We start from the raw sequence: 15,429 nt of genomic DNA, 5'->3' as shown, positions 1-15,429 counted from the left end.
TTTTGCAATATCCTTCCCCCAAGAGTGGGGAGGGAATGGGGGTTTTGCAGTATCCTTCCCCTGAAGTGGGGTACGAAAGGAGATTTTGCAGTATCCTACCTCTGCCACATCCACCAAGCACACCAAGCCATGCCCACAGAACCGGTAGTAAAAAAAAAATTGGATTTCACCACTGTATCACTCATGTTGGGGGTTGCCTGTGGTGGCCTGAGTGCTCTGCCAGTGAAAATGGGCTCCCAAGCTCCGTTTTTGGCTGCAACGACCACCTGCAATCCTCTGCCAGTGAAAACAAAGCTCAGGAGAGCTGCCTGTGGCCTTGCATGCGCCGTTTTTGGCTGCGACGGCTTCCATTTTCACTGGCAGAGGCATCGCGGGCTGGTCCTTTGCCGTTTCCAGGACAGCCCTCCAGGCCAGATCTAAACGCTTCGTAGGCCAGATCCAGCCCCCGGGCCTTGAGTTTGACATACCTGGATTATATAGTAACCAAGAAATATTACGGTAGCTAACTCTCTCTAGCAGATAGCTGCGTCTTATCAAAATGTGTTAGATAATATCAACTGCAGCCCCCCCAAAGTTGAGAGTATATGAAGCTTATGGTTGAACTTCTTGGTGGCGCAGTGGTTAGAGTGCAGCACTGCAGGCTCCTTCTGCTAACTGCCGGCAATTTGCCAGTTCAAATCCCACCAGGCTCAAGGTTGACTCAGCCTTCCATTCTTCCGAGGTAGGGAACATGAGGGCCAAAATTGTTGGGGGCAAGAGGCTGACTCTGTAAACCACTTAGAGGGCCATAAAGCCCTGTGAAGTGGTATTTAAGTCTTAGTGCGAGGGAGGGAGGGAGGGAGGAAGGAAGGAAGGAAGGCGTAGTGGTGAGAATGTAGTATTACAGGCTAACTCTGCTCATTGCCAAGAATTCAATTCTAACCGGCTCAAGGTTGACTCATCCTTCCAAGGTCGGTAAAATGAGAACCCAGATTGTTGGGGTGACTCTGTAAACCGCTTAGAGAGGGATGTAAAAGCACTGTGAAGAGCTATATAAGTCTATTCCTATTTTTGATGTTCTTCAAACTTCATTGTTTTTGTTGAGGTGTTTCGTTAGTAGACCAGCCAACGTCATCACTGCAGGAGACTGAAACTATATCTACTGCTTTGATGAGGTTACCTAGCCTGGTACAATGGAATTCAAGGGAGGTTGGACTTTGTGACTACGCAGGGATTCCAGCCTAAATCCTATCTTGACTCTGCCCTCAGATCCTTCTCCTACAACTTCCTGTCCTTCACCCTCCCTCTAAACAGGGGTCTCCAACCTTGGTCCCTTTAAGACTTGTGGACTTCAACTCCCAGAGTCCCTCAGCCAGCTTTGCTCGAAAACCCCCATCTAGCTGCCCTTCACCCACCAGGCCACAGTGATGCGGGGGTCCAGGTAATTCAACTTCGAGGTGCCCAGAGCGATCTGCTTGTTTTCCTCTTTGTCGGTGGCCTGGAATTTCAGCTTCGCCAGCTGTTCTTCGATCTTCTTCACCAGTTTCTTTTTCTTTTCTACGGCACTGTTTCAAAAACAGAGACGTCGCCTATGAAAGTGTTTCTCAGCCTTGACCACTTCAAAGTGGATGGGCTTCAAGCTCCGGAATTCCACAGCCAACATGGGGAATTATTTTATAATTATATTTTAATACAGGGGTAGTCGGCCTTTTTATACCTACCGCCCACTTTTGTATCTCTGTTAGTAGTAGAATTTTCTAACCGCCCACCGGTTCCACAGTAATGCGCCATGTATCGTCGTCTGCGCACGCCTCTCTCGTGGATCGGGGGTTGGGGGGGAGCGCCGGCTACACGCTCTGCTTGTCTGTTACAGCTGGGTGGTGTGTGTGGGGGGGAGATGCGCGAGCTATTCTGGGACGAGGCTCTTTTGTTTGCGGTCGCACGATAGCGCCATTTAGTTTCACTTACGTAACGTGAACTAAACTTATGCGCGGGTGATACAAACAGCATATTTTCAGAAATTTAAATTGTCGCGGGGAATTTCATGAAAACCTAATGAAAATGTTTTTAAATAATGCTATGAAAATTTTTTAAAAAGTCAATTAAATTAAAAAAAAAGGAAAGTGCTTCAGTATCGGACAAAACCCCTACCGCCCACCATGAAAACTGGAATGCCCACTAGTGGGCGGGAGGAACCAGGTTGACTCCCACTGTTTTAATACTTTGAGGCTCCAAGTCAGCATTCCCGCAAATACATGCATATATATACATCTATTTTTTCCTCTACCCTTTCCTCCCACAATTGCAGTGTTTGCTTTTTGTCGGATCAATCAGTATTGATCCACTTATGGTTGTGATCAGAATTGACTTATTGCCCGAGTTGGACTATATGAGCTAAGAGAGAGTGACTGGCTCAAAGTTATGCAGCCAGATTTTACGTCTTGGGTGGAACAAGAGCTCACCGTCTCCTGGTAATTGGCAAGTCACCCAGCTGGCTTTCATGCCTAAGGCAGGACTAGAACTTACTGCCTCCTGGTGACTAGCACAAAGTCACCAAGCCAGCTTTTATGCCTAAAGCAGGACTAGAACTCACAGTCTCCTGGTGACTGGCCAAAAAAATCACACAGCCAGCTTTTGTGCCTAAGGAGGGACTAGAACTCACTGCCTCCTGGTGATTGGTCCAAAGTCACCCAGCTACTTTCATGCCTAAGGCAGGACTAGAACTCACTGCCTCCTAGTGATCAGCACAAAGTCACCAAGTTGGCTTTTATGCCTAAGGTGAAACTAGAATTCACTGCCTCCTGATGATTGGTCCAAAGTCATCCAGCTGCTTTCATACCTAAGACAGGACTAGAACTCACCATCTCCTGGTGATTGGTCCAAAGTCACCCAGCTGGCTTTCTTGCCTAAGGCAGGACTAGAACTCACTGCCTCCTGGTGATTGACACAAAGTCACCAAGCCAGCTTTTATGCCTAAGGCAGGACTAGAACTCACAGTCTCCTGGTGACTGGCCAAAAAAATCACACAGCCAGCTTTTGTGCCTAAGGAGGGACTAGAACTCACTGCCTCCTGGTGATCAGCACAAAGTCACCAAGTTGGCTTTTATGCCTAAGGTGAAACTAGAATTCACTGTCTTCTGATGATTGGTCCAAAGTCACCCAGCTGCTTTCATGCCTAAGGCAGGACTAGAACTCACTGCCTCCTGGTGATCGGCACAAAGTCACCAAGTTGGCTTTTATGCCTAAGGTGAAACTAGAATTCACTGTCTTCTGATGATTGGTCCAAAGTCACCCAGTCGTCTTTCATGCCTAAGGCAGGACTAGAACTCACCGTCTCCTGGTTTCTAGCCTGGTGCTTTGACCATTAGACCGAACCAGCTGACATGGACGTATATCTTACCTGACTTTCAATGAGAATAAAGAGAGACGGCCTTCGCTGAGATTAAAGACCCCGGGCTAAAAAGAACCAAGATTTTCACTCACGCTCTTGATTTGGCCTCCTTCTTGCATTTGTGTTCCGCCCTGGCTTTTCTCAGCCCCACTTTTGCATCAGCCAGCTGGTCCTTTCTGGCGTCTATCTGGAAACACAAGATGAGTAAGTCAAGACGGAGCCCTCCACTCCTGTGCAAGCAAAGAGAAGTCTCCAAAGATGAAGGCTTCTGTTGTGGTGGCAATGGAGTCGGACAGCGATGAGGCTGAGGTGGGGCCAGGGCCATCGGGGAGTGATGTGCAGACTCCAGAGCCTCCAGAGACTGATAGTAGTGAGGCAGAGGAACAGGAGGAGCCTGTTCGTAATGCACGCATGGGAAGAGCTGCCAGAAGGCAAGAGCAGCTCAAGCAGAGAGGACAACTCAGGAGTAAGGCCAAGGGATGATTGGCCCCTCCCATAAGGCTTAAAAGACCAGCAACGGCGTTTGGGATCTTTGCCGGAAAACAACGTTGATATAGCTTTGTCTTCTTGCATTTATTTTGTATCGGTGTCTTCTGAACGTTTGCCAAGAAAGGCCTTTGGCAGTTTGCCGAATTGGACCAAGGCTGGTGATAGGACTGAGGAATTTGTGTTGGGAGGAATTTGCTTTAATTGAGTTTGGACTACGCTGGGAATGAAGTAATTCTCAGCTGTTCGAATAAAGTTTGTTTGTTTGTTTTCCCAGACTGGGTTTCCTACTACCTACTTGGGCCTGGGTCACAACAGCTTCATCGGAAAATGGAAAGAGTGCAGAGAAGTGCAACACAGATGATGAGAGGCTATGAAACTTCAAGAAACCAGGTCAGGGGTGAAATCTACTTACCTTCCCTACCGTTTCGGAAGTGCGTGCACGCACCATCGTCAGGTCCTATTTTTGACCCTCTGTACATGCGCAAAGCCTTCTGCGCATGCACAGAAGTTAAAAAAACAGGTCACTTCCTGGTTAAAACCAGGAAGTAACAACGTCTGGGTGGGTGGGCAGAGCCTTGCGCTGCTGCCGCTATCAGTGCGCCGAAGCCAAACAGAACCAGCAGAATTTCACCACTGAACCAGGTACCTTTTACACCAAAAGCAAAATCTACGCAGAGACTTGTGAACAGTCTTCCTAAAACTTGAAAGGCTACTCCAGGGAAGAGTGTGAGGATTTATTCTCCTAATAATCAACAGAAGAGACAATCCAACTCTCGGTAGCTCAGGGTTGAATGGCGGCGTCCTTGGTGCTCTCTGGTTTTTCTTGCAGACGTTTCATGACCCAGCTAGGGAACATCATCAGGGTTAATGAGGATGTTCGTAGCACTGATGATGTTCCCTAGTTGGGTAAATGAAGCATCCGCAAGCAAAGAACCAAACTCAAGAGAGTATCAAGGACACCAAGTTGTCGTCCTTGTTGTCATCGTCCTCCACTCCACAAACCTCCCTCCCTTCTAGCACTGATGATGTTACCTAGTTTGGTAATGAAACGTCTGCAAGAGAACAACCAAGCTCAGAGAGCACCGAGGACCTCACAGTCCTCCTCCTCCTCCTCCTCCTCCCCTCCTCGTCCCTTTCCCTGCAAACCTACTCTAGCACTGACAATGTTACCTAGTTTGATAATGAAACATCTGCAAGAAAACAACCAAGCTCAGAGAGCACCGAGGACCTCACAGTCCTCCTCCTCCTCCTCTCCCCCTCCTCCTCCCTGCAAACCCACTCTAGCATTGATAATGTTACTTAGTTTGGAAACGTCTGCAGGAAAACCAAACAAGCTCAGGAAGCACCAAGGACCCCACTCATCTCCTAATGCCCAAGGGCAGGAGAAGAACCGGTGAGTTGCAATATCTCAGAGGGAGTTTTGAACTCAAAGTAAGGAATTTCCTGGCCTCGATAGCTATAAATCATTGGAGTGGTCTGCCTGATGGAGAAGTGAGGTCTCCATTCCTGGCACAGGTAGTCCTTGACCTATGACCACAACTGGGACCAGAATTTGACCGTCTGTATTTTTCGAGCAAAGATTGTGTAAGATGGTGTGAAGATTCCTGCCCAGGCAGATGTCTGGATTAGAAGATCTCCATGAAGAGCATCCAGAGGCTTCAGTTAGTCCAGAATGCAGCTGCACGGGTGATAGAGTGTGATAGAGTGGAGCTCCCATGTAACACCACTCCTGCGCAGACTGCACTGGCTGCCTGTGGTCTTTCGGGTGCACTTTAAGGTTTTGGTTACCACCTTTAAAGCGCTCCATGGCTTGGGACCTGGGTACTTACGGGACCGCCTACTGTTACCACATGCCTCCCACCGACCCGTACGCTCACACAGAGAGGGACTTCTCAGGGTGCCGTCCGCCAAACTATGTCGGCTGGCGGCCCCCAGGGGAAGATCCTTCTCTGTGGGGGCTCCTACCCTCTGGAACGAACTTCCCCCTGGTTTACGCCAAATACCTGACCTTCGGACCTTTCGCCGCGAATTGAAAACGTATTTATTTATTCACGCGGGGCTGGCCTAAGTTTTGTTATATTTTAAATTCTAAATTTTATATTTCTAAATTTTATATGAATTTTAATCGGGTTTTTAGATTTTTAAAGGTTTTAAAGTTTCGGCCAACTGTATAATAAGTTTTTTAATTTTGTTCTTAACAGTATATTGTTTGTGTTTTTATTCTGGCTGTACACTGCCCTGAGTCCTTCGGGAGAAGGGCGGTATAGGAATCTAATAAATAATAATAATTTAAAAAAATCCTTCTAACCTTCAGATTCAAGAAAATTCTATGCAGGAAATCAAGGTGGCCCCTTCCTTCCTTCCTGCTGTCTAGCTTGTCTTCTCCTCATTCCTGCTGTCCGACACTTGATCAGCTCCAACATCCTCTGCTAGAAGTTTGCAGGGAGGAGGAGAAGGAGGAAGAGGAGAGGACGACAATCCCAACACCACAGGTTGCCGGCGATTATAAAGTAGCAAAGAAAACCGCAAGAAATCTTTTCTTTCTTAACACCGGCCACAAATTAACCTGTTGTGCCTCGCTCGCCCCCCACTCCGCAGCCGGGTCCTTCTCATCTCCTGCCAGACACTGATAGTACAGGAGAATGTCCTGGCATGCCTCCAGCCCCCAGTCCTGGCACCATGCCCTGACAGTCTGAGCAATTTTTTTATTTTTTATTTATTTTATTAGATTTTTATACCGCCCTTCTCCCGAAGGACTCAGAGCGGTGTACAGCCAAGCAAGACGAATGTCCTGGCATGCCTCCAGCCCCCAGTCCTGGCACCATGCCCGGACAGGCCGAGCAAGATGAAGGGCCTGACATGCCTTCAGCCCCTAGTCCTGGCACCATGCCCAGGCAAACGGAGCAACTAAACCCCTCCCCCACAGCATTTGAGCCTGAGGAATATGAAGCCAGTCATGAGCTGGTATTACCAACAGCTGGAGGCTGGAGAGATCCACGCTTCCGGAGAATGGAGAGGCGACGTCAGCAAAAGGAAGGGAGGGGCAGGCCTGGATAAGTGCTGAATCATGGAGCCACACCCCATGGCCTATATAAAGGATCTGCTTTCTGGCATTCTCTGAGTCAGGCAAAGTCTAATCTGGATTGCTGAAGTCACACTTTGGATTCCTGCTTGTCCTGAGGACTCTGATAGGACTTTGGCAGAGCTGCAGAGGCACGCTTGATACGGACTTCCCCGACCCGGCCGTCAGAGGAGGAGTGGGACACGACATAACCACCTAGAAGTCTCCAGCAAAATGCATGTGTCTCTCCATCCCCTCTTTTATTACTGCCTCACCTTTGCCTGGAGGTTCTTCATGGACTTCTCGTAGGTCTTTGGAGTCGCCCGCTGATGGTTGCACAAAACGGCCACTGCTCGGTTGGCTCGGTTGTAGGAGAGGAGCTTAGCAGCCAGACTGTCCTTCTCTGTGGGTACAATATGTGGGAAATTAGCTCAAGGGCTCAAGATCATCAGAATAACAGAGTTGAAGGGACCTTGGAGATCTTATAGTGCCACAACTAGCTTAAGCAGGAAGCCCTAGACCAGGGGTGAAATCTAAAAATTTTCCCTACTGGTTCTGTGGGCGTAGCTTAATTGGTGGGTGTGGCTTGGTAGTCAGGTGACCGTGGCCAATAACAATAAATAATAAAAATAATAAACTAAGTACACAAAACAATAAGAGGTACCAAAAACCAACTTTCACACTTTACACACAACTGACTCACACACAATGTAAAAGCAGCTGCACTTCACTCAAAACGGCCCCTGCAGCAAGCAGGAACCTCACACAGCCACAAAAATAATAATAACAGTCTGTTATTAAAACACAGCTGCCTGCAATTACTGCAGGTTCAAGTCCCACCAGGCCCAAGGTTGACTCAGCCTTCCATCCTTTATAAGGTAGGTAAAATGAGGACCCAGATTGTTGGGGGGGGGGCAATAAGTTGACTTTGTAAATATACAAATAGAATGAGACTATTGCCTTACACACTGTAAGCCGCCCTGAGTCTTCGGAGAAGGGCGGGATATAAATGTAAAAAAAACCAAAAAAAAACCCATAACAATACACGAGCAAATAATAGATAAAAACTCAAGGTAAACCACTCCAAACTTGATTGCAGAAAATATGACTTCAGCAACAGAGTGGTCAATGCCTCTGTGGCTCAGAGGGGCCTCTGTGGCTCAGACTGCTAATACAGTCTGTTATTAACAGCAGCTGCCTGCAATTACTGCAGGTTCAAGCCCCACCAGGCCCAAGGTTGACTCAGCCTTCCATCCTTTATAAGGTAGGTAAAATGAGGACCCAGATTGTTGGGGGCAATAAGTTGACTTTGTATATAATATACAAATGGATGAAGACTATTGCTTAACATAGTGTAATCCGCCCTGAGTCTTCGGAGAAGGGCGGGATATAAATGTAAAAAGAAAAAGCTCAAAAACCAACTTTCACACTTTACACACACACAACACAACATAACACAACACAACTGACGCACACATAATGTAAAAGCAGCTGCACTTCACCCAAAATGGCCCCTGCAACAAGCAAGAACCTCACACAGCCACAAAAAGCTCAAAAACCAACTTTCACACTTTACACACGCACCACACAACACAACTGACTCACACACACACACACACAATATGCCACATACAGCTTTGTGACATTTCGTGTGTTTGTGTAGTTAGAGTGAAACACTACAGAAACACACCAAATCCCAGAAAGCTGCACAAATATTTTATTTTATTATATTTTATTTAAATTTTTAGATAAAAGCAGCTAAATTTAAAACTTCCTTAACTTTAAATTGCTATATCTAAAAAAAAAATAAAACTCCTTAAAAAAAACCCAATTAACTATTTTTTAAAGCTCTCCCCCCCTCACACTTACTTACCCAATTGAAAGGACAAGCCAATTCCCTTCCTCTTAGCATCAGAAGACCAAGTGCCAATGAACTGACTAGGATGTAGCTGCAATTTCTACAAGTCTACTTCCCTTAGTGCACCGCTGGTGGGCAACCTGGCTTCGCACCAGAAAGACAAGTGGCTCTTCCCATAACATTAACCCAGGCCACCTCCCTCCACCGGAGCCACCTCAAAAATGGATGTCGCAACCGGGAAGGTTCAAAGCTGGCAGAAATCTGCCTGCCTGCACAGAGCACCAACTCATCTTCCCACCCAAGTGGCACCTATTTCTCTACTCGCATAGAACATGCTCTCGGACTGCTAGGTCCATGATGGGGAACCTACTGCACACATGCCATATCAGTCAGCTGATTTTTCGAGCCCACCAGAAGTAGGGAAACACGCTGTTTCCTGCCTCCGGAGGGCCTGGAGGGTGGTGGGGAAGGCCCATTTTTCTCTCTCACCTGGCTCCAGAGCCTCTCTATGAGTCTTGGGAGGGCGAAAACAGCCTTCCCCCCCCTCACCAGGCCCTCCAGAGGCCAGAAACTGCCCTTTTGCCAACTTCTGGTTGGACAGGAAGTGACTTTTTTGCTGTCTCCAGCCTCCAGAGCCCTTCTAGGAGTCTCTGGAGGCTGGAGACAGCAAAAAACGTCATCCCGTGCCAGGAGTGGGGGAGTCAGGGGCGCATAGAATTATGGATGCGGGCACGCGTATGCGCACCACACACACACACACACACACCCCGGCACACAATGGCAAAAAAGTTAGCCATCCATGTGCTAGGTGGAGAGAAGCTGAAGTTGAGTGACGGGAGTTCACCCCGCCACGCAGTAATCTCCAGCATCATTAAACCACTGAGCCATCTCGTTACCACTTGGAATGTGAATCCATTTATCTGCCCCATCCCCAAAATTTGTCCCATCAAAAGTTCTCCAAAGGCATTTTTAAAATTGACTGTAAGAATTTTTAAAATGGACTGTAAGAAGAACAGACATTAAATGTTATGGCAATTGAAGAAATATATAAGTGATGAAAATTTGAGTTCGAGAAGATGGACTGTAATTTGAGAAATGGATGGATGGATTTATGAAATTTGAAGGAATATACAAGTGGGGGGGGGAAATTGAATTTGAGAAGGTGGATTAATTTTAAAAATGGACTGTAAGAAGTAGTAATATGTGAAGTTGGTATTGTTTCTTTTCTTTTTTTCTTTTTATTATTCTTTCCTATCTCTTTATTTTTATTGTGAGGGGATCTAAAGTTTTAAATTTTTAAAGGTGGGAGGTTATGTATATTTTGTATACTTTAGCTTGTGATTGTTGGTCATAATACCCGGTATTTGCTCTGGGAAGTCTGGGGGGGGAGGGGGGAAAGGGGGGGAAATGATACATGGATTGATTATTAATGTACAGTAATTTTTGAAGATATGAAATTAAAATTTAAAATGATATTGGGGATGCTCGACTGCCATTTCAGAAAGAAAAGGAGAGAGGAGTAGAAGGAGGGAAGAAAGTAGGTAGGAAAGAGTAGAGAAGGAGGAGGGGAATAAGAAGGTTAAATAGGGTGGAAGAAGGGAGGAGTGGAGAAGGAGGAGAGGAAGTAGTAAAGTGAAGGAGATGAAGGTTGGGAAAGTAGTAGAGGGTAGAGGGAGGTTGTGAAGAAAGGAAGTGGCAGTCGGGCAGGCCTGAATCAGCAATAAATAAAAATTAAGGATTAATGATGGATAATAGTTTGTACATAAATATGATGTTGGAAAATGGAAATAAAAATTATTTATATAAAAAAAAAAAGTTCTCCAAAGGCGCTGAAAAATTCTGCTAGCGTTAACAGAGGCCCCAAAGCCGAACAGCTTAAACGGTGGTGCGTCCATTTGATTTACCATTGGTCAGTGCTTCGAGCTGTTCCTGCAGCGTGATGGACGCATTGTAAGTCCGGAAGACCTTTGCTGTCAACCCATCCATCAGATCCTGGAGATGTTTGTTCAGCGTTGTTGTCTGGAAAGGCAAGTGGGGAGTAAAGTTAGAGAAGAGGAGCAGGAAAAAATAGTGGCCCAGGTAAGAGGTTTCAATTTCAGGAAGGCACAGGTAGGAATTTAACTCAGGAATACCCCTATTTTTCGTGCAACTCAAAAATAATTCCTTTCTCCCTAAAAGGTAACTGTAGGATTGGCATTAATCCTCTTCCCATCATTTTTAATCCAAGAGAAAGCTTATTAAAGAATTTTGTGGTGGTAATGAAAGCTACTTCTGCCATATGGACTAGGACAGGGGGTCTCCAAACTTGGCAACATTAAGACTTGGGATGGCTGGCTGGGGAATTCTAGGAGTTAAGTCCAGAAGTCTTAAAAAAGGTAAAGGTTACCCTCGCACAACCCACCGACCCGTACGCTCACACAGAGAGGGTCTTCTCAGGGTGCCGTCCGCCAAGCAATATCGGTTGGCGGCCCCCAGGGGAAGGGCCTTCTCTGTTGGAGCTCCTACGCTTTGGAATGAACTTCCCCCTGGTTTACGTCAAGTACCTGATCTTCGGACTTTTCGCCGTGAGCTGAAAACGCACCTATTCATTCAAGCGGGACTGGATTAAAATTTTTATTGGGGTTATTTATATTTTAAGATTTTAAACTGTTTTAAATTTTCGGCCACAATATAATATGTTTTCTTTTAATTTCTTTTAATCTGTATATACTGTATTTTTACTTGGCTGTATACCGCCCTGAGTCCTTCGGGAGAAGGGCGGTATAAAAATCGAAAAAATAAATAAATAAATAAATATGTGCTAGTCGTTCCCGACTCTAGGGGGCGGTGCTCATCTCCGTTTCAAAGCCGAAGAGCCAGCACTGTCCAAAGACATCTCCGTGGTCATGTGGCCGGCATGACTCAACGCCAAAGGCGCACGGAAAGCTGTTACCTTCCCACCAAAGGTGGTTCCTATTTTTTTCTACTTGCATTTTCACGGACCCTTGGACTAGGAGATCATGAGACTTTGAATTGAAATGCAAACGGAAGATATTAAAAAAAAACAACACCTATTCTACATAATTATGTTTAATCTTTATCTTCTTCCACGGCAGAACGGCAAACTATATACGCTACATCCCCATTATTCTCCAGTCTCCACCATCCAGTCAGAGCTGAAGAAGCTTCTTGGATCAACAGCGAAACGTCTTCAAAGAAAAAAACAAGGAAGTCCAGTTGCTTCTTGGGGAAAAAAACACACCTTTGTGACTCCGAGTTAGATCCTCACTTGCTTAAGCAAACTGAGTCATCAAATAATTTCACATCATCATATCCTGGATTCAGTGATGGGCCTCCATCCCCTTCCCCTCCCTCCCCCAAACCTAATGAAGTGGGAGAATACAAATGTACTCTCAGTAGGAAAATAAGGAAGACAGTCCGCAGTACAAAATTCAATTATGTCAAAGTGTGAATATTCATAGACTGGAATAGGCAACAGGTCAGCCAATGGGGACTGTTTGGAAACTGAAACATAGTATTGCTTTGCATGGGGCCGTAAGAGACAGTTTGGAGTCTGAGCGTGGCTTAGGCTTGCTGAACTGTATATAAGAATTGGTTTTGGCCTCTGTAATGGGAGCCTCTGTACAATATATTTGCCTCTGTATCTCTCTACTCTGTAATGACTTCCTTCTAATGAATATTGCTTCTGTCTTCCCGATTTTGCATGCTGAACATTGTATATAAAGAAGTTTCTTATATGTAAAATTTGAATCCTGCTGAAAGTTCGTTTAGTGTGCTGGTCGGATGTGCTGGAAAAAAACTCTTGACAAGTCAACGTGCACTTACAGAAAGCTTATCGAAGAGGTTGTCTCCAGGTTCTTTCTCCTCCATGAACAGCTGCAAGTTCTTGAACACCTGGAGCAAAGACAGATCTCACAGTAAGGCCCTCAAAGAATTCACAGCATTTAAACACCACTGTGGACAAAGCATCAGGGCCTGCCAAGATCTGAGAGAGAGACTTGGGGTAAGAGGGAAGGAGATCCAAGATCATCAGCTGTTGGAGGCCACCTGGCTGGAAGTCAAACCAAGGGCAGATGTTGCAACAGTGAATTCAGAAAATTGCGGATCAGTTCCATCTTGATGGAGGCCCCATAAAAAACAGGCATGTGTCCTCTGGAGAAGAGATCTTCAACTTTGGATTCTAGATATTGTAGAGGAAAGCTGCAATATCGAGTAAGGTGGAAAGGATACCCCCTTGCGGAGGCACAATGGGTAGCTACGAACAATGTTAGAGAAGCTAAGATGATAAAGAAATTCCATTCTGGATACACTGAACAACACAGGTGATGGGGGGGGGAAGATTACCGTGTTTCTCCGAAAATAAGAAATAATAAAATAAATAATATAAGTCTTATATTAAATTTTTGCTCCAAAAGACACATTAGGGCTTATTTTCTGGTTAGGTCTTCTTTTGGGAGAAATACGATACTAAATGCACCCATCAGGTTGATAATCTTAACCGGGGCTTATTTTGGGGGTAGGGCTTATATTACGAGCATCCTGAAAAATCATGCTAGGACTTATTTTCTGGTTGGGTCTTATTTTCGGGGAAACAGGGCAGGTAATTAAAATCCTAATCCATTTCTATATGCATATTTCCAGATCCATTCCTCTTTCGGGGGGGGGCGGGGGTCAACATGTCAGGTATGAAACTTTGGCAGCTACATGCCTCCTCTTTTCAACTTGCCATTAGAGTAAGGGGGGGAAAGTTTTGCTTTAGAACAGGTTATATTGGAGAAATGAAACCCCCACAATTCCGCCGAAGACCGTGAGAGCCTGAAACCTTTTCAAGGACATCTTACCAGGCGTCGAGTTGAAGCAGACAGTTCCCATAACAACTTGTTTCCATGGATGACGTGAGAGGTTGTGGGGTTGGGCTGGGGAAATTATTGTTCAATTCTATGAACTGGTGTCTGGGAACCTCAGAGTTAGTTTTGCTTCGACATTACCATGGCGTATACTCAATAAACGGTAAGATTTTTCGGAAACAGAATGAAAGGGGAGTTTTATTTGGATTCTCGAGCTGGCAAATCTGTGGTACACAGAGCCCTGTGGGAACGCACACCGTTGCCAGCTTCTCTTTTGGTTTACGGCGTGCGCATGCGCGCCGGCCAGCTGGTCTTCGCATGCACAGAGCGCCGGAAACCCGCAGATCGGCTGGCCTGTGCGTATGCTCACACCAGCCACCTGTTATTTGTTACATGCATGCGCTGGCCACCTGGTTTTCAGGTCTCCAGCGCTCTGGCGCACATGCACTTACATTCCAGTTTGGACTGTCGGTGCCGAAAAGTTTCGCCATCACTGCTCTAAGTTATGTACAATTCCAAATAAATAGAATGTCATAATACAATGCAATACAGTAGTCCAGGTGATGGCATCAAATGTCTTCAGGCAACTACATCTTTCTCTAATCTACTCTGGGCTTTGAAGGCTTTACAAGAGAAGAAGGTTTTTGCAATGTTTTGAACGAACTATCCAGGTCAGTCCTGGTATGCAACAGATTCCGAATACCTCTGTTGTGTTGCCATTGCAAAGTACAAGAATTTGGGTGGTGGGAAAGTTTCTTTTGAAATTATGTGTTCAATTCTATGAACTGGTGTCAGGAACCTCAGATCAGTTGCCTCTGCAGCTCTGCCAAAGTCCTAGCAAAGTCCTCAGGGCAGGCAGGAGACCAGAAAGTGATTTCAGCAAGATATGTTTAGACTTTGCCTGACTCAGAGAATGCCAGAAAGCAGGTCCTTTATATAGGCCATGGGGTGTGGCTCCATGACTCAGCACTTATCCAGGCCTGCCCCTCCCTTCCTTCTGTTGCCTCCGCCTATCAAGTCTTCTGACGCGAGGGTCACTCCAGTCTGCAGCTGTTGGCAATTGACCTCCCTCAGGCTCACATGCTGTGGAGGAGGGGGAGGGGTCTAGTTGCTCCGTTTGCCTGGGCATGGAGCCAGAGCTGGGGGCTGGAGATACTTCCTCCTCTTCAGCCTGTCCGGGCATGGAGCCAGGGCTGGGGCCGGGAGGCATACTAGGACATTCCTCCGTGTTCGGAAGCAGATAAGAAGGCCCCGGCTGTGGTGAGATCGGACGAGACACAACAGAGGGAGACCCTGGTTGACTGTACAGCAAGGAACCATCCTAGTTTCCGTAATCGAAACTGGGACAGGCAGCAGAGCCAACATCAAGATTGTCTTCTACTTAATTCTGCCCAAACCTTGTCACCGTCTTCTTCTCCATGCTTACTGAGGAGACACATGGAGAAAAGATTTTGACATCCCTGTCCTTCTCCAAGACAGATAATTCAGAACTTCTACCAAGGAGCCCAGAACTGACCTTCTGTTTTCTAAGTGAAAACAGAATAACAGAGCTGGAAGGAGCCTTGGAGGTCTTCTAGTCAAACTCCCTGCTCAAGCAGGAGACCCTTACACCAGGGGTCCGCAACCTCAAACACTCAAAGAGCCATTTGGACCCATTTTCCACAGAAAACACCGGGAGCCACGAAACCTGGGTGGACGTGGCCAACTCGATGTCACTCAACCTCCCCTAGCCACGCCTACCCAGCCGGTCATTAAGGCAGAGAACCGGTTGTTAAAAAACACTGGGAACCACAAAACCTTTTTG

General features: G+C 46.3%; 1 protein-coding gene across 6 annotated transcripts in view; it reads right to left on the bottom strand.

Annotated features, from left to right (window-relative positions):
- Positions 1–15,429, bottom strand: part of TOP1MT (DNA topoisomerase I mitochondrial) — a 38,203-nt gene that overhangs the window by 806 nt on the left and 21,968 nt on the right. For all 6 annotated transcript variants that reach the window (XM_058174377.1, XM_058174376.1, XM_058174375.1 and 3 more), the window contains 5 exons: positions 12,604–12,672; positions 10,683–10,797; positions 7,196–7,323; positions 3,463–3,557; positions 1,395–1,544 (listed from right to left, as the gene is read on the bottom strand). In XM_058174377.1, coding sequence (XP_058030360.1) covers positions 1,395–1,544; positions 3,463–3,557; positions 7,196–7,323; positions 10,683–10,797; positions 12,604–12,672 — 557 coding nt within the window. The remainder of the gene's footprint in view (positions 1–1,394; positions 1,545–3,462; positions 3,558–7,195; positions 7,324–10,682; positions 10,798–12,603; positions 12,673–15,429) is intronic.

The sequence above is a fragment of the Ahaetulla prasina genome, chromosome 3 (genome assembly GCF_028640845.1).
Source record: "Ahaetulla prasina isolate Xishuangbanna chromosome 3, ASM2864084v1, whole genome shotgun sequence".
NCBI classification, from domain to species: Eukaryota; Metazoa; Chordata; class Lepidosauria; order Squamata; family Colubridae; genus Ahaetulla; species Ahaetulla prasina.
This window is presented reverse-complemented; position numbering and strand designations above follow the sequence as displayed.